This window comes from Mesoplodon bidens (assembly GCF_964165515.1).
Source record: "Mesoplodon bidens genome assembly, chromosome: 11".
Classification (NCBI taxonomy): domain Eukaryota; kingdom Metazoa; phylum Chordata; class Mammalia; order Artiodactyla; family Ziphiidae; genus Mesoplodon; species Mesoplodon bidens.
The window spans coordinates 91824860-91845396 of record NC_138167.1 but is presented as its reverse complement, the minus strand read 5'-3'; the positions used below and the strand labels follow the sequence as shown (position 1 = coordinate 91845396).

At 32.1% G+C, this 20537-nt stretch overlaps 1 protein-coding gene across 1 annotated transcript in view; it reads left to right on the top strand.

Annotated features, from left to right (window-relative positions):
• The window catches only part of LRRIQ1 (leucine rich repeats and IQ motif containing 1), a 187279-nt gene that overhangs the window by 112071 nt on the left and 54671 nt on the right, over positions 1 to 20537 (top strand). The window contains exons 20-24 of the mRNA XM_081249779.1: positions 6385 to 6474; positions 7122 to 7243; positions 7740 to 7835; positions 8096 to 8178; positions 15636 to 15737. Of these exons, the coding sequence (XP_081105905.1) occupies positions 6385 to 6474; positions 7122 to 7243; positions 7740 to 7835; positions 8096 to 8178; positions 15636 to 15737 (493 nt within the window). The remainder of the gene's footprint in view (positions 1 to 6384; positions 6475 to 7121; positions 7244 to 7739; positions 7836 to 8095; positions 8179 to 15635; positions 15738 to 20537) is intronic.

Sequence of the window (20537 nt, the reverse complement as noted above, 5' to 3'; positions counted from 1 at the left end):
TCCTGCATGCAGTCTAACAAGTTAGGCTGCCACACTTTCATGGATGCTGGCAGAAGAAATGAGACATTTATTACTTGTCACATCAGGCAGCAGAAGCATCATGTTTTTATCTATTCCCTTTGCCCCAGGTTCCATAGGCAGGAATTCCCCCTTAGGAATCCAGAAGCTTAGGAAACCCTATATTTTATAAAAGGCTGCTAGCAAACCTGTTCATCCTATGCTCCAGAGGAAATAGTTATTTTCTTATACCAGACAGCAAACAAATTTTTCCTTCTGCTCCAGAAGGAATCACTCAAATACTGTATCTTCCAAGTCTGTTAGCTATATTAACATCCTTAGAAAGATAGTCCAGAACAAAAAATGTCATAAGTCATGAAGAAATGTTAGAGACTTATGGAGAATTATCTCCCAACAATATGTACCCTTCATGTGTACATGGCAAATTTTCCCACAAGTACCCACTCCAGTGACTACTCTGAATAATCTGACAGGGGCTAGGACAAAATCCATTAGGTTATCCTCATGATACATTTAATGAAGGATACTATCAATACCCCAGGCGTTTCCTCTTTAAGTTTCTGTATTGACCTTCCCACTAGACTTGAGGCTTTAATCCAGGTACAGCTGGAAGTATTAGCTATTACAGACTCTTTTTGGGCCCGCAAGGAGGAAGTTGAAGGCAGTTCTGCCATCTAAAACAACCCTGGCCAGTGAATTGAAGCTGACTTGAATGCTTTCCAGGACCATAATGGTGTTTCCTTAAATGTCTGAAGGTGATCTATGACCAGAACACCTTCCAGGTGGCATTTGTCCGCCCCATAGGATGACTGAGAATGGGAGTGGGGAAAACATCCAGGCTGCACCCAGAGGATGTGTCAATCATGCTGCCCTGAGACATCCTATTAGGGAAAGGAAATATGTTTCATGCCCAGGAATGATCAGGAGAGAATCCAGAGTTGTCAAAATAGGACTGTATTATCCTCCATGTATTTTTTCATAATCATTACCTAGGAAGTAGCTGCAAGGGTATGATCCCTTTCTGGGGACAGCCATATTAACTGATCATATTGCCTTATTTAGGTATGTGGACAGAAGGAAGTGAGAGTGGTGAAGTCAGACTATCAGCTCATTGTTGAGTACCTTTTGTGATAAAAGGCACATGACTGTCAGGCTCCAATGGTTCAGAAAACTGAAAAATTATACAGACGAATTTCAAGGGCCACAGTTATATGGCCAAACTTAGCTGATAGATAACCTGAAGATGTATCAAAAGTTGAGAATGGAGGAGAGGGTTTAGAAAGTGAGATTTGAGATTCATAATGGGCCAAATTTCCAAACTGTAAGGATTCTGAGGTGCTACAAAAGTTATCAAGAAATGTTAGAAAGAATTCTTTTGAAAATGGCATGAGGCAACTTGGATAGAAGAGGAGGAAAGTATTGGGACTCAGAGTTGGGGATGGTGAAGAATAAAAATGAGACCAAGACAGGGCTTTTAGAATTTCTAGGACCTGTTCAACTCTAACTAACTTGTGGCTTACAGCAAATCTGGTTCTAGTTTCATATGTCAAATGAAAGGATTATATTAGTTGGTATGAAAAATTTTGTACATACATATGCAAATAAACATGAATGTTATTCCCGGCTCTTCTGATAACCTTATTTCCTAGTCTCTCAAAGTTGGATTATAGGATAATAATTTCTTCTCTGATAAAAAGTCAAATGTATGTTTATCTGTTCAAATGTTCAATTGTGAGTACAAAGTTACAAATTTATCTAAGTTCAAGTTTATTTTTAATGTGTAAGTGAATTTGATAATAGTCTTCTAATAAACAGAAAGCTTTCCAAATTCTCAGTTGTAAGTTAACAGAAGGTTTTCTTAAGCAATAATTGAAATTTGTATAAATGTCCAGTAGTAAGCATGATATATTAATATACATTTTTATAAACAGTAGTATATTTATAATCTTGGCCAATTCCTCCTGACATTTTGAGATTTTTTTCCTCAACATACTCGGTACTGCCAAATATAGTTGATATTAATAAGCTTGAACTCATATAAATCAATAGTCTTGGTAATATTTTTGGTTGAGATTATGTAATTACTGAAAGTATCTTTAGCATTTTATATTAAACCTTCTATTTATGTCTCTAGAAATTTCCAAGAGACAGTGGTTCTGGAATCAACTAACGCAACATTGTAAAGCAACTATACTCCAAAAAAAATTAATTAAAAAAAGAATTGTTCTGGAATCTAACAAAAGTTTGTGACCTTATATTAAAAACCAAGAAAAAGTATTTTCAAGCTTTTCTGCACTTTTAGATATCAATTTAAAGAACTAATTTTTTTCCTCAAACTTCATGTAGCCTTTCCAAGGAAGAAACCTCCATCATCATCTATATGATACAGCAAAGAAATCACTGTGCTTTGTGGGACCTTGTCCTGCTGCAGAAAGAAAACAGCTGGAGTCCTAGAGAGTATAAAAAGAGGTGGTTTGGCAGGTGTTTAAGAAAAAAAAAAGTTGTTTGTTTATATAAAAACTAGTGCATAAGTCAGGCTCCTTGCCTGGCATTACTAGTCCTTTTCCACAGTCACTCCTCAGATAGCATATTACTTTTGAAATTTCTCTTCCAATTTTTTCATTGTGGGAAAGTACACATAACATAAAATTTACCATCTTAACCATTTCTAAGTGTGCATTCAGTGGTATTAAGTATATTCATAAAGTTGTGCTACCGTCACCACCATGCATATCCAGAACTCTTATCTTACAAAACTGAAACTATATACCTGTTAAACAATAACTCTTCATTCTCCCTTAATATTCTAATGTTATAAACACCTTAATTTGCATTTACACCAGCTTAACTTCAGTAGCATCCATGAATTATTCTCCTTTATAGCTACATCTCCACCCCTTTCAGTTGTTGATGTCACAAAATTGCATCTTTATACATTGTGTGCTCCAAACACAGACTAATAATTTCTCTAAATAGACTAGTATTTTAAATCACGTGGAAAAGGAAATGTGGAGTTACAAACCAAACTTTCAATAATACTAGCTTTTAAACTAAGAATTGTTTGTTTTTAAATGTATTAGTATCTTAAAAAGTGGAGTGAACAAACTGTTGATACAATAATATTAGCTTTTATAATTTTCCATGTAGTTACTGAGATCTTTATTTCTTCATATGCCTTTTAACTGCTGCCCAGTATCCTGCCACTTCAACCTGCAGAACTCTCTTTAGCATTATTTTCATGCCAGATCTAATGGTAATGAATTCTCTCAGTCTTTGTTTATCTGGGAGTGTCTTCATTTCTTCCTCAAATCAAAGGACAGTTTTGCCAGATATAGGACTCTTGATTGGCAGTTTTTTTTTTTTCTTTCAGCACTTTTAATTTATCAGCCCACTGCCTTCTGGATGTCAAGGATGCTGATGAGAAATCTGCTGATAATCTTGAGGATTCCTTGTACATGACAAGTTGCTTCTTACTTGGTCATTTCAAGATTCTCTCTTTGTCTTTGTCTTTTGAAAGTTTGACTATAATGTGTCTTGGTGTGGGGCTCTTTGAGTTCATCTTACTTCAAGATCATTGAGCTTCTTGGATGTTTATATTCAGGTCTGTTATTGAATTGGGGCAACTGTTAGTCATTATTTCTTCAAATATTCTCTCTGCCCGTTTTTTTCTTTCTTCTCCTCTGACTCCCATGATGCATATGTTGGTCCATTTGATGGTGTCTCACAGGACTTTTAGGTTCTGTTCATTTTTATTCAATCTTTTTTCTTTCTGTTCTTTAGATTTGATAATTCCATTGCTGTATCTTCAAGTTCACTCATTCCTTTATCTGCCTACTCATAGGCAGATCCCTCTAGTGAATCCTACCAGTGAATTTTTCTTTTCAGTTATTGTACTTTTCAGCTTCAAAATTTCTTCTTGGTTTCTTTTCAAGTTTTCTGTCTCTTTATTGATATTTCCACTTTGTTCATAGATCATTTTCTCCCTTCTTTTAGTTCTTTGAACATATTTAAGACAGTTATTTTAAAGTCTTTGTCTAGTAAATCTGCCATGAGGTCTTTTTTAGGCATAGTTTTGGTTGATTTTTTTTCCTTTGAATGGGCTGTAAATTTTCCTGCTTCTTTGTATGCCTTGTGATTTTTATTTAAAGTTAGACATTGAATCTAATAATGTGGTAACTGTGGAAATAAGATTCTCTCTCTTCCCCAGTGTTTGCCAGGTTTTTTGCTTTTGTTTTTATTGTTTTTGTTTTTGTTTTGATTGTTTTAGTCTGTGTCTGTGCCAAGGATCAGACTGAGTTGTAAACTCAAGGTCTTCTCATTTCTTTTCTAAGCCTGTGCCTTCCCCTGGGCATGTATGCTGACTTACCCCCATATATGCAGATGCTTTTGAATATCCTAGTCTTTTTTAAAATGAATATTCTAGTCCTTAGTGTTTGTTTCCCAAAAAAGAAAAAGGAGAAAAATGAAGAGGGGAAGAGTTGGGGGAAGAACACCTGCCCTTTAAATCCTCTGGAAATCACTTAGTAGGTGGGGTAAATAGCCTTACAACAATAGGGGAGGTGCCATTCACCTCTTTGTACCTCTGAGATCAGAAGCAACACTCAACGGTCAGAGTACAGATCTCCAATCTTTGGAAGACAGTGTCCTCATTGTCCACCCTGGCTCCTGCAAACTGTGTGCAAGGTACTTCTAAGACACATGAATAGCTGCCTGCCTTGGGGCTGGAGAATGGAGGATAGATAGCTGCAACTGTGCTAAAGGCTGACATTTACCAAAATTAACCACAATTTACCATCCAAGTCTTCCCCAGGACATCACAAGCCTTCAATAGACTCTAGAGTTCCAAAATGGTTACACTACACAGATTCTGCCAGTTTAGCTGTTTTCTAGGTTGGGAGACAGGTTCCTCATGCTCCCTACCCCACCATCTTCCCAGAATCCTCTGGCACATTGCCTTTCGTAATATTGTCTCCACATCTTCTCTTCATTTTAGCAATTTTACAGAGTAAGAATACTAATTTAATGATAGCTGATATGCCTTGGGCCTTGATATTTCCTGGCATAAATATGAATTTTCCTTTATTTGTCATACAAAAGAAAGAATTTAGAAATCTGAGCCCTCCATACTGTTTGCAATTTTGCATTAAATAGCTCTTCTTAAACCAGTTATATATTCTTAAACCACATATAACTGGTATATAACTGTGATATATATGTTAATGATCTCTGCCTAGAAGGAACTGGACAATGTACTGGTGCACAACTGTATCCTTTTTACATAGATATTCAAATAACATGAATCTGATTAGGTTTCCTAAGACTAAATGCTGTAAGTAATGGTCTGTCATTGCGCTGCTGGCCTGTAGTCAAGACGTCTTAGGCTTGCCTTTCCAATGGTTTTTCAAGAGACAGTCAAGAAGCACTGAAGCTGTATAAATGGAAAATTGCATTTAGGTCTTCTCAGATTATAGTCGTTCTAGTTTTTTAAACATAAATATGTTTGATCATTTTAGAAACTTTAAAAAAACAAGTTCATTGGTATTATGATCATCATTTTCTCTTAAAGATTCAAAAACACTTATAGAACCACAGAATATTATTTAAACCATATTAGATAATCCAAGTGAATAAAATTTAGATAATTATACCCTAAATTATACAACACAAGCATAACTAATATATTTCCATTGTAGAACGATAAATTTGGAAATTACATAAATGGAATAAAGATGTTGTAAGATGAAGAGTGAAGTGACTTAAGATCATTCCAAAATTTAAATTTATATTTTTATCATTCAAACTCTTGAACTAGAGAATATAATATCAGGAACCATGTTCTGTATATTGCCACAAAAGTCTTTTTTCCATCTATTCAGAAAATTCGTGAAATGTTGAACTAAAGTTAAGTAAAAGCTATCTTACAGATGGTATTTACAGAAAATTGATACTAATATGTTAAAATACTATAAATGTTTAATGGTGAGGTTTGATGGAAAATATTATATTTTGCATAATAAAGAGCTAAAGGATTATTTCCCTCAGTTACATCTAGAGTTGGCTCAGAGTCATAGTTCTCAAACAGTTAAATACACTGAACAATCTGCACGTCTCATTTTTTAGAGCATGTGTGTACTCAAAGGCTTTACTTTTTTCCACTTGGGGATGAAAAATCTTATCCCATTTTTTAGAATGTTTGCATTAAACAGATACATAACATCTCACAAGAGTGAGCAAGTAGCAGATTTTCCTCTAAATAAAAATGCTGAAATACTTTCTTAACATGTGTAATATATAAGACAATTTAAAAGAATCTTTGTAAAAGTTATACAAACTAAATTATGTACATTAATGTTATTATTTGTGCAGGCTGCCTTAGAGAAGGAATGGCTTGCTTTAGATTCCACCCGCTTCCCTTCACAAACACTGCTTCTTCCAAACCAGCTGCACTGGCCAAAGGTAACATGTCATGGAAACCTCTTAGTGCTCGATCTTTGCTCATTTCTTAAGGTTATGCTCTGCTGCAGTGATTAATAATACAATTTATTGACTTGAAAAACACAATTACTTTTAGAAGCCTCTGACTTCCTCCTCATCCCCAGATGTAATTTTTCATGTAGCTTTTCTTTCATTTGCTCCTGATTTTTTTCTTTATTTTGGATTTCTTTCAACACTTTATTTCACAGTAGCAAAAAAAAAAAAAAAAGATATGCTTCAGCTGCATAAAATCACTAGTTGACAGCACTTTAAAAATACAAAAATATGCATTAAAAGGGCAACAGCTGAAGATTCTCAGTCAGAGGTCAATGGACTGCAATATCTGTTATTTATTTGATAATCTTTGAAGTTTTTGTTTTCTGAATTTTTTCATGATCTTTGCAATTAATCATTCTGTATATGCAAACTATACCAAAAGCATATCTCTCATGACTACAACAAAGGACATTTGTATGTATATTCCATAAATTTCATTTGATTATAATTTTTAATTTTTATGTGAGTTTTCCTTAGGCTACTCAGTAATATACATGTAAAGTAATACAACATACATGCTAGATTTTTTTTCAATTTATTTTATACTTATGTACATTTTTTTTTCTGATAAGTTCTCTGGAACCTTAAAATCTGATGATACTTCACTTAATTTACCAAGTCATCCAGCTCAAGCATGGCTGTGTAATGAGAAAGAAAATTTGTTTTCATCGGAACACGTGCAGTTTAATAGCAGGTAAGCTAAATTGCTCTTTTAGTGGATCAACCTCTAATGAATGACAAGAATATTATACTCTTTACAAAAGTAGTAAGATGGTGAAAAGAGGTATGAATTTGTTAAAAATGTAATGATTTTATGGAGTTATCAGTGTAAGTAAAATGTGTGATGTAAGTTTATTAAAGCAAATACAAACTTAAGTGTCAGTGAAATAATGTTAACTGTTGTAAACAAGTGAACTTTTAAATACTGCTATATAGGTAGAGATGAGGGTTAGAATAAAAATTCCAATGCTGTGTTTCTTTCAATGAAAGGATTGAAATATGCTTCAAGTAATTGAAATGTAAACATTTTAAATTAATGGCAGACTTTTATTACTTTTCAAGATAAAGTTTTTCTGTAAATTAAATGTATTTTATTTCTGAGTTTGAGACAACATAAACAGCTTGTAGTTTTAAAAAGTGCTGATATACTTGTGTTGATTCAGTTAAGTGTGGTTTTTTCCTATTGCTAGTTCAGAAAATAGAACTTTATCCAGGACACCTGAATCAAAGACCAGCAGAAAGAGTTTGCTAAAATCTGAAAAAGAAGAAAAAATTTCAGAAGAATGGTATGTGGTCGGTCTGTTTTACACTAAACTATTAAGAAATTGAGAAATTTTTAAATATCCAAAGCAGATATTTTTCAAGATTTCAAGAATACCTTTATTAGTTTTTAAGAAACCATACCTCTGTTAAATTACAGATTCTTAAATGGGAATTCAAATTTGTTTGGGTATGATATAATTCAGATATGTGTGTTTATATGTATTTGCATATATAAATATAGTCTGGGGATTTTTTGCCTTTATTAAATTTAATCTTTTAATAGGGGCTTTAAGGATATTTCTACTGCTCAGCAAATGCTGAAGAGAGCACAGAAAATGAAATCAAAGAAATTAAGGAAAAAATTAGGTGGGTAATCAATGATCTTTGCATAACTATGTATCTGACATTAAAGATAAAATCTCTTAAACTATTTTTTAGCAAATTGTATTTAATGAGAATAGAAATGAAATGCACAGATACGAGAATGTCCAAGGTAATAATCCATAAAAAAAGAACAAGAAAACTTAGAGAAAATTATGATATTACGTTTAATGATTTATTATACTCTTAAATGCTATTTTCACTTTTCTCCTATTTCTTAGCTACTTGGCTATTGATTATTCTATCTATTGTGCACGGAGAATTATGCTGTAATTCATTTTGAAGCTGGTTCATCTCAGCAAATGTTGATTCTAAAGAGCGTCTGCTTCGTGTGATTATTCCTTTGTGTGTTTTTAAATTGCTTGATTATTCAGTAAATTATTTCTATAAATTCATCAGTTCCATGAATATCAGCTATGAAGACTTCACAACTTGACACTTTGGAAGAGGAGCACAGTGTATATCTTTTGTGATTATGCTGAACTTGTGAAATGTCCAAAGGCAGCTTTTCTTCTATTCCATTTGCCCGACTATTCAAATCATTTGTGTTTCTTTGGACACCTCTAATCATTTTATTAAAAGTACTTAATATGTGGAGTAATTTATAGATGTCAGAGCAAGAAATTGGTTGTTATGAATTTATAACCATAATTAAAACAATTTAAAATTATTTGTATATTTCATATAACTGCATTTACTTAAAACTTTATATTTACTCATGGACTCATAGGCTCAATATAAGTAACATGACTTTTTGTTTTATCTGTTTTGAGTTTCTCTCACTCATCAGTTTCTTTTATAAAGATCTCAATGTCAGTGAAATGTTTCCATAAAAGTAACATTACTCCTGAGAGGAGCAAGGAATCTATATTTATCCTATAGTTCTAGCTTATATCAGCATACAAAGAAGCACTCAGATTAATTTTTATCTTTATTAATTTTTCTATTATTTTAATCAGTGTTTCTAAGTAATAACTGTTATTTGTTGACACAGCACTTACTAGCCATTGATAAATTACTGATGACTCAGTTTTTTATATTCCTAAATTTTCAACTTTCCTTTTTTGGCATTATATTAGTGATATCTTAATTTTCCCTTTTATCTTTTTGAGATAACTATAATGTTTTTTGTTGTGTACTAAACATTTGTCAACTTTAAAATATTGAAAATTTAAGCATTTTTAGAGAAAATGTAAATATGTGCTCTGTTTGTCAACTTGCTTTATGCCTCCTGTACTCTTGTAAACTCCTACTAAGTTCATCAGGGCTCTGTGGTGGTTTCCCAGGGAAATACAACCCCAAACCCTTAATGATGATGAGACTCTCAGTTCCAGGGAAGCGGAATTCAGTAAATCGGGGTAGTTTGATAATGTTATATTGCTTTGATATATATTTCTACTCATTTTCAACGGTATCAAAAACAATGTTTAAAGCAAAGTTTGGAGAAAAATAAAAGTTACTGAAACTCCTGGGGCAAGTTCAAATACCAGAAGTGGCTTAAGAACCGATTCAGTCAACGTTCAACAAATTATTATTATTTATTTATGTTCAAGATCTAATTTCTTAGATATTTACAGTGTTTGCAATGTCTGTGATAGTGAAAGTAAGGAAAATTTTATCTTGTTGGAATCTGTCTCTGGAAATATATAGGTGTTTCTTGCTAATTCTTGTAACTGAGGTTTTTTTTTAGGTTGAGTACATTTTTAATTGATCAGCATAGTAAATAATATTTTTTAGAAAAAATTTAATAAGGAATATATGCTCATACATAAAAATCATTGCTTTAATGGCCAAAAATTAGATGTAATTATTATGAAGCAAAAATTAAACCTCTTTTTATCTGTCACAAGGGGGCATGGTAGGGTAACAAATGAAAAAGGACATCCAAGTTAACAACCACATCTTAAATTTAACATTTTGACAGTGGTCATTAAGCATGACCTGTTATCTCTTCCCTCTTGTGTCTCCCTCCCTCCCAAGAAGGAAGAGATATGGGAACATATGTATATGTATAACTGATTCACTTTGTTATAAAGCAGAAGCTAACACACCATTGAAAAGCAATTATACTCCAATAAAGATGTTTAAAAAAAAAAAGCATGACCTGTTAGGTAAAAGTCCAAAATGGCAACTGTATAATTTTTATGGGGTTATTTACTCTAATTACATGATTGTAAACCAAATTGCATTCTTATTCCTGTGTGTGGATTTGTGTCTTTACATTAAGCTTTTGTTTTGCTTTGGTTTTATCAAAATAGTATTAGATTGATGAAATAAAAGCAATTTTTAAAAATTTGAATTCTGAAGTGTAAAACTTAATGATGACCTTTAAATCCTCCTCACTCTTTTTCTCTGCTCCCCCTTCACAACATATACACAGAATAGAAATAGTCAAGATTAAAGATGAAAAAGAAAATCAGTGGGATCCTCTACAATTATGATACTTTAATCTTTAGTAGGTTGATGATGTAGAATTTATGTCATTTTGTATATGTGAGCAAATCATTTAAGACTCGGTAACTCCATCTTTCTTCTTACAGAATAAAGAATTTTCTAGTATTAATGCAATCAATTTGTGCTATGCTGTTAACTTATTTGAATCTGCCTAAAATAATGGCCATAATTTTAAACTTTTATTACTCACTAATAAATTTAAATGATTTTTAGATACTTAAATTCTGTTAAATACTTTAAAATTTTACAAGTAATTTTCAAATATACATATATATGTATATATCTTACATGCACAACTTGCCAAGTTGAAAATCTCAAGCCACCAGAGGGCAACATTTTTCGTAAAACTGTTGGAGACTAACCAGCTCTGTGTAGGTAGGGAGGGTGTCAAGTGGGGCAGTCAGAGAATAGAAAATTAAATGGAGTCCCTAAAACCTAACAAAGCACTAATCCTCGTGGAGGTGAGGCATAAATGCACGAAGTGTGGAAGCTTTAATTCAACTTTCATGCCATGAAAAACCTTAGAGCAACTTGCTCAGTAGCGAACTCTTAATAATATTTCCTGTTTCTGTCTTGTACATATAGTTATTTAGCCAAGGGATATGAGTCAACAATATCTGATTTAAGATGAGAGTGAAAATAGGGCAGAAGGTAGGGGGTTAGTTCTTTGAAGAAAGTTGCAGATAGAGGAAGAATACCACTGAGGTTTGCCGATTGATGAAGAAGCAAGGGGCTGAGAAAGCAAGCAGTTTGGGCAGCCATCAGGGGACACTCAGTATTGATGACTTCCATTAGGATAAATGAGGTCATCTGCTTTAAACAGAAGAGAGAGGAGGGGGAGAAGGAGGGGGGGGAGGAATTAATTAGAAGCCACAGGATGGAATCTAAAATTGTGAGGAGTTACCATGATTTACTTAGTTTGGTTTTGGCTTCTAATTGTTGTTATTCCTAGTAAGTCATTGCTACTTTCCTCATGATGGACATAAGTGTGGGCCAGTAATGACTGGCCTTGTGTTTGTGGGTTTTTGTTTGTCTTTTTGTTTTTACTGTTGCATCATGCACAGAAGTAATTTCAGAATCTGGTGTTCTGGGTTGGAATTTAGCAGGGAAGTTTAGAGTTTAGTACTGCAGTGAAGAACATCATGTGTAAGGTGAGAGTTGCTGGGTTGTTGAAAACCCGAGGGTCAATATCCCAAAGATAGCATAATTGGTAGCAAGACTGAGATGAGCCAGATGGAGAAAGAGAGTGAGTGAGTGGTTTTGATGTGGAGCACTCCTGAGAGAGGACAGGTTTTGAGTATAGGGATCTTGGTGGAGAGCAGATGGTAAAAAGTTTAAGGGCTAAGAATATAAGGATGAAGACATAACGTGGCTTTCCAACATTTATAATATTTATGCATGTCAAATTTCATAGTTAGAAGAAAGAAAGATCAGGATGAAGCAGACAAGGTTAATTTTGTTATAAATGTAGAGCCACCACTAGGGATTAGAATCATCTTGCAGCTGTTAGTAACACCTAGCACAGTTTCAAGTACATGTTAAGCATTCAATAAATATTTGCTGATTTTATTTCAATGAAGAAAAAAGCTTGAGACTGTGTTAGCAACATTTAGTTATATCCAAGAATTAAGCCAGGTAGAAAATAATTAAAGCTAACTTCTTAATGTGAATTAAACAGTTCATGGGCTATATAGCAAAGAGATCGGGTTGCAAAATGATAAGGTAATTAAGAAATGTTAAGGAAGGATCAAAAGGGAACAGCTTAGACAAAACTGTGACAAAATGAAGTTTATTGCTGATTTATTTTGTTTACCTTAGTGATTCCCAAAAGGAACTTAAAAGAATTTTGATCAAATGTTACTTTGTTGTGCTCTGAACAAAACAATAGTAAAACTTATTTGAATACTAAGATCCTGGAGGACCCAGTCTCCGCTTGTTCCCCACCAAATTCCCTGAACCTAATACCATAGTAGATGTTCAATAAATAACTGTTAACCAAATCAGCAGTAGGTTAGCTAAAAGTCACTAAAGACATTTGACTCTGTGTATGACTGTGTGTATTTTATAGTCATTTAAATATATGTTTATATTTGAGAAGGCAAATTTAAATTAGTAAGTAATACTCCTTATAAAAATGAACTATAGCTAGTCATTCAATCTTAGCATAAAACTTATTTTACAGCACTGCTCTACATGGCACATACAGAAAATGGATAATAACCAGATTTTCAAGTATGTCATTAATGAGAATAAGATAAACCAGTGAGCTAAGATTAGGTTTGTAGAAACTGTAAAGAGATTGCACAGGGGATGGAATAATTTTAAGGATATTATAATGTCTAAATAAAATTATTACTTAAATGAGGTAATGGATAGAAAGTGTTGAGTACAGAGCCACATACATAATGGAAAGTCAGCTTACTTATGGATTTCTTTAACTATACGATAAAGATGTATTTAAAACCTATTTTCCAGATACTGAGCAAGTCATATTGGGAGATTAAAAATTTTAAAAACAACAACATTGACCTGCCATTGATGATTGCTGAGGAGTAGATTTCAATGACTTTGTAATGCTCTTTACAATATCCTTATATCCTGGCTTTCTTACTTGATTGTGTATTTTTTGAGGGTAACAGTAGTATCATTCATGGTGGTCTTTTTGGGTACTATCAGAATCAAGTGATTTTTTTCCCATCTAGAATTACTATATTTTTTGCTTCTTATCATTATTCCTTATTATTATTCCTTAGCAATTTGAATTAATTTGTTTTTAATCAGTTTAAGGTGATTCAATCAGAATGTTCTGAAATGCAAAGATTGAAAATGTAGCATTCTTTATGTGCTCTTGATGAATAAAATGATTTTATTGAGTAAATTGAGCTAGACAACTCTTCTAAATATTTTATATGTGTTAAATTATTTAATCATGATAATAGTGTGAGGAAAGTGCTGTCATTATCCATGTTTTACATATTAAGAAATCAAGTCATAGAGAGATTATTTGCCCAAAAGAGTGCCAAAGAACTTATAAAAAAGATCCATTGCTTTTATTTCATGTGCTATACTGAATAAAATGAAGTCAGTTATGGATCCATCTATCTATTTCCTATATGTCCCACCTTATTCAAATAGCAATGATTTAAGATCTTTTCCAAGAATATACTAAGTTGGAAATATTATTGTTGTTTATGTTTTAATTATATGCTTACTAGCTGCCCTTTATTGAGCACCTACACTTATGTCTTGCTGCTTTACACACATTATCTCATTAATTCTCACAGTAATATTTCAAAGTCAGGATTATTGGACAAAAACAGAGGCAGAGGGTGAGACCAATTTGTCCAGAATCATACAGCTAGTAAAAGTTGGAGTTTGGATCTAACCCAGGTCTGTCGAATTGTAATATTTTTGCTCAGGAAATACATAGCTCAAATAAAAAGGCAAGAAAGTCAGGAGAATGTGTAGAAAGATCAGCAGGTTATAATAAGATATCACAGAGTATGTAAACCCATGATAATCTGCCTTCCCTGACTGACTAATGTTCTTTTTAACATGTCGTTTATTTTTTTTTGTAAATGACTTAAGTGATATATAATACTTATTCAATTAAATATATAGACAGAGTTTTTTTTATTATTCTTATTGATAATTCATATTGAATTCATATAGAAGCACCCAACTCTTATAATACCTTAGGTCACTTATAATTATGAGATGTATCCAAATATTGACCAATATCTTTCCTAATCTGAAATATATAATCTCTCTGAAACATGTAAATCATGCTTAGCAAGGGTAAATTATTACTGGAAGACTAATGGAAATCTTCAGTGTGCTCATGCTTGAGAAATAACTCTGCAGATACTCTTCTGCAATTCACGTTCTAAAAAACGTGCTAGTTTAGCCTTTAATTAAAATATGTAATTTGGGTTTTATGATATTTTAAATCTTATTTTTTCATTTAGCATATTCACTTCTATTGCACTAGATAGTAATCGAAGATTCTTAAAGTCTCTTTTTGCAAAATGATGTAAGATATTAATAAAATATATGCTGCCCTGAATTGTGGTTTTATGTTAACCTACTTCATTTATTTTTTTATTGAGGTATCATTGACATACAGTGTCGTACAATGTCAGTAGATATATTACCTACTTTAAATGCAGAACTTCCCACTCCTTATTCTACTCCCTGTTACTTATTTCACTATTTTCTTTTCTTACAGTTCTTCAACAAGCAAAAAGCTTTTGTCTTAATTCAACCACACTAACTCCCTAATTTCATATTCCATAGAACCATTTATTATCAAAAAATAATTATAGGCCCCTACGTTTACAATGATTCTATTTATTTTGTAAAATTAATAAATTCAGAATTCTCTTGGCTATAAAATTACTTAGAATTTATACATCTTCATTATGTAAAATATCATACATCAAGGCAAACAAAAAATCATTCATTTATCTATAAAACTATTGAAAGTTATATTTTATCTGTTTCTTATCTCATTACTTGTCTTCCATCTCCTATGTCTTAGCTCCTTAGAGTTTAGAGAATTAAAAATATAGGGTATATGGTTTTTCCTGTAACAATAGATTTTATCTACATGTATTTATGAAAATTTACCTTATTCCAGCAGAAATGTCAGGAATTTAACAAAGGAGCTAAAATAATAAAGAGTAAAACAACTCTGTAAGTAAAAAGATGATGCCATAACTAGAAAATTTTAATATAAATTTTTTCTAATTATTAGTATTTCTGCCCTGTATATAAAGTATTGGCTATATGCTTAATCAGATAACCAAGAATATATAACTGTTGGTTACTTTTTCATATTATAAAGCTTTTTAAGATAACATCATAATCATTTTCACAGAATTTTATAGAATGGCTATTATTTTTAATATTATTATAAAAAATGTATAACGATTTCAGAGAAGGAAGAAACCAGAGCTGAGCTTTTGTCTTATTTTTATTTTGTCTAGATCCCACTGTGCGCCTAGCATTATTCAAAGACAATGAAAATAAAGTATCTGATGCAAAACCACCAAAGAAAGCACAGCCACAAAGAGATGGCTACTTTGAAGGTATGATTTAATCACAGATATATAGAAAAGTAAAAAAGATGGAAAATTGTATTTAAAGCAAATTTTAAAATTCCTCATTAGCCCTAAAGTACATATATTAAAAATTATGTATAAAATATAATTAAGTAAAAGTCAAAATATGGCTCTTGGAGCTAAAATACTAATTTGGTGTCTTGATTCATTAGCATAGTAGTTTAGTATTTCTATAAATGCTTATATAAATTTAAATTCTTTGTATTTTTATGTGAAAAGCCTTATAATGCTGTATCATCGGTGTTGCTAATTATATTTAAATTTTACACTGACAGATAATGTCACCCTATATCAATGGAAGTGAGTACATGTTGAAATGACATTCTAATATATTTACTGCCAATATATACAAATTGCATTAAACATTATGAATTAAACTCTGGAATTTTAAATATTTTACTATATTTGAAGCTTGTCCAACTCACTTCTTGGGTAAAGGATCTGCATATCTAAGTGGCAGATTGTATTCCTTATTTCAGTATTCAGAACAATTATGGACTTATATTAGTAATCAGGAATATTTAAATGTAATAGAGCAGCAAATATGACTTAAAACAAGTTTGCTATTGCTTTATCTTTAATATTAAAATGGTCATAATTTTGCCTATAGTTTTGGATTGTAATTTCTAATAGGAGAAAATAGAGTCAAATATTTTGAATGGAAGTGAACTATTCAGAAATTTTAATACTTTGTCTTCTGTACATTTTAAATAAATCTTAAAAGTTATGCATCATTATAGCATGACTGAAATCGATACATTTTAATTTAAATTTCTATTCAGTAAGGTCTCAATTAAGGAAAAATTTGATAGCTACTAATTTATTCAGAGATACCTACTAAGTATGTAGGGGTGGAAGACGTTGGGTCTAGAATTTTCTTTAAGTATATAGTAATAAAAATATGCATAGAAAGATAAGTAAAGCAAGTCTGGCAAATTATTGAAATTGTTAGATCAGTAGATGATGGTATAAGGAGGTTTGTTTTACCATCCAATTTTTTTTAATATTTAAAATTCTCCATAGTAAAACATTAAAAATGTGATGACCAGTGAAGGTGTAAAAAATCAAAATTAATGCAAAAAATGTTTATGGATTAGTATTTTAATATAATTAAAAAATATTTTCAGTGTAAAATAAGGCTTCAGTTTTAATCAGGGCTCATTTCTTTGTAACAGTCTTAACTTCACCATTTCACTGTTTTTGAAAGGAAGAGTAGAAATTCTGCTAAAATCAATAACAACTCCACAGATATTACCTCTTAAGTAGTATAGTACTGTTATTTTAGAAGGGATATGCCTAGGAAGAAAGAAAATTGGGGCATTTTTGCCCTTTAAATTAGCATGTACTTTAGAATCAGGAAGAAGAAATCTATCCCAACCTGTTCTGTTACCTTTTCTCTTATCCTATGAAAGGTAAAGATATGTTACCATCAAGAATAGTATATATGTATACAGTATATCTATTGATTTGTATACTAAAATAAAATATGCCAGGAGAAGTTCAAATAGTGATAGAAATAAAGTGAAACATTTCTGTATACACTTTATGATACAATGTGCATTTTTGTTTTCTTTCCTCCATATGAAATGTGTTTAGTTTACTTTTTATTTTTAAACCTCAAGTACATTTGGCATGTCATTAATTTCACTGAATGGTCTTTATGTATGTACCATATATTCTAGTGACTAATAGTTATTTTAAGGCTTTTTTTTTTTTTGAAAGAATGGGCTTGGCAAAAATGATTGTTTGTAGAATAACATTATTTTCCCTAATATGTTTATTTCTGTCCCCTTTTTTAAGGGGAAAAGAGTAAGTCAAAGATTATTTGATTATTGCTGGCCACGTTGAACCCCATGTTATATTTAACTGCTGCTCTGGCCTCATCCACCTCCTAGACTCATACTCTTTATTTTCTGACTGGCCACAAAGGACAGGCAGCTTCCAAGTTAGCAACCTGACTAACCACAGCTTCCCAGTGGAGGGCGCATTTTTAAACCAGGTGTTTTGAGATACAATTTATATAGTATAAAATGCACCTGTTCTGAGTGTGATTTGATAAATTTTAATATATTTACAGTTATACAACCTAAATCTAATATAATTTTAATCTAATTAAAATCACCACAATCTAATTTTAAAACATTGGAAAAACTTTGCTTTCCCTTAAAAAATTCAAATAAAATTAATAATTGGGTATCTTACCCCCAAAAGTGAAGGAGATCAGAATTAAATTTTACTGTAGGTTTAGATTGAATGACTCTATGTGGAACAGTATCTCAACATATTTGTATGCCGGCTTTGTAATAATTTTCTTGGTTTTGTTGGAATTAGATGATAGTATTATTTGAATATTTTTTCTATACTGCACATATATTTTATAATAACTGATGAAAAAAACCTAAATTTAAAAATACTTCACATTGCAATGTTGCCTATGTGGGATTTTCATGATTCCTCTTATAAATTGTACTAAAATTCTTTGTTTTTTTTTTTTTTTTGGTTTTTTTTTTTTTTTTTTTTTTTGTCTTTATCTGGATATCACTAGCAGGACAGAGAGGATGGTAGATATACTCTATTGGTCTGGGATTTAAAATATGCTTAAATATGGGGAATATTTAATATGAAATTTCAAAATATGCTTACATATGGGGAATATTTAATATGAAATGTCAAATTATATTAAATGATATAAGGTAAGTTATATCCTTTTAACAGACCATGTTTTACAAAATATCTTTATATTTTGCTATATTCATGACTTGCTGGCAATTTTTGTCTAGCTGCCCTTAACCCTTAAGACCCATTAGACCCTTAACTCAGACCTAAGGCTGAAGAATCTTTGACCACACCTGTTCTCAGGGTAACCTCATACATGTGCCATGTGTCAGATGTCAGTTAGTTTTTCCTATGATATGCAATTTAAGAGTCTGAGCACTTTACAGATTCAACACTGGTTTACTTGATTTATTTGCTTATTTATTTATATTTATTTAATGTACAGTACATGTCTTGGTTTAATCTGTATCACCAATGATTTCTACTTAAGTTTCAATATCTGATCTTGCCTTAGAATGTAAAACATTTTTAAATTATTACCTTAAGTATTTTCCACCAAGTCTCCTTTTTTTGTTTCAAATGTTCAATTTGGAGCCCTTACGTCACTCTTCTATGGCTATCACTGATATAAGAAGAAGCATAGCTTAATGGATGTTAAGTGTAGACTCTAGAGTTAGTCAAACACAGTTTGAATCTTGATTCTACCTTTTATTGGCTCTGTGACCTTGGGGACATTATTTAACTTCCCTGTTTAGCATTATTTTTTCACCTGTACAATTGGATATTAATAGTACCTACTTGTTGGGGATTACATGAGATCCTACTTGTGAAATGCTTGAAGCACACAGTATAAATACATAGTAAGTGCTCAAAAGTTGTAATCTTTGGCAACAGTCATTTTTAAAGTATAGGTGTGGTGTTTTGTTGTTGTTGTTTGTCTTGTTTGCAATTGGTAGTATTTATTGTATTTCTTGCTAGGTACTGTGCTAAGAGTTTTATTTAAATTCTCTGGTTCAGTCTTCTCAGAAACTCTTAAGAATGTATTATAACTGTCAATATTTTACAGAGAAAACTGGTTTTGAGAGTTTGATAAGTGACTTGCCCAAGGTCATACAGAGAGTAAGTGGCTGAAGGGAAATGGGGATAATTTCTTTATCAAAACAAAGCTAACAAAAATATAACAAAATATAGACATTGAAGAGCAAAGGTTCTTGGGTAACCCTGAAATGTATACAAACTTATAATCAAAATATTTAAGAAGGGCTTCCCTGGTGGCGCAGTGGTTGAGAGTCTGCCTGCTGATGCAGGGGACACGGGTTCGTGCCCCGGTCCGGGAAGATCCCACATGCCGCGGAGCAGCTGGGCCCGTGAGCCGTAGCCACTGAGCCTGTGCGTCCGGAGCCTGTGCTCCGCAACAGGAGAGGCCACAACAGTGAGAGGCCCGCGTACCGCAAAAAAAAAAAAAAAAAAAAAAAAATTTAAGAAAAAATAAAAAGACTATTATATTAGGCAAACCTCTGGGAAACTAATATTTTTGTTTTTTATTCCTTTCTTATAGCTTGCATTAATATAAATTAAGAAACAGTTCAGTGCCAACATGGTGATAAATATCTGTTTTGTGACCTATATTTAGATGCTATCTATTCTAATTTTATTATGATCACCTAACACTATTAAGTACCAAATCTTTTAAACTCTAGGAGTTACCATATTTTCAATCAACTGTTTTAATTTTCAGATAGATGAGAACCTCTCCACCCAGCCCAAAAGTAAACACTATATTTTTGTTTTATTTATTCCTCTTTTTATTTATACATAAATTAAATAACTTCCCTGCCCTAATCTGCTGAAACTTAAATTTCCTACTACTAAAGCCCACTGCCAAATTTGGACTTCTGGTTTTGGCCAAGGAAGGAAGCTAGACAAGCCAAGAAAATAATTGGATCTGGCCCATCAACCTTCACAGAGAGGTAGGTTCAGTCTTAGCTCCTCTAATCCCTGGGACAATTTTACTTCACTTTAAAGTCAGATTTTCATAATTCCCAGTTTGGTGCTGTCATCACTAACATGCTTCTATTTCCCTTCTTATAAAACTGAAGATTCACACATACCATATGTTTTTATATATCATAGATGTTCAAATATTTTTGTATTAAATTTTTGAGTATTGAAGTCATTAAAAGACTTCAATTTCTTGGCTTCCCTGGTGGC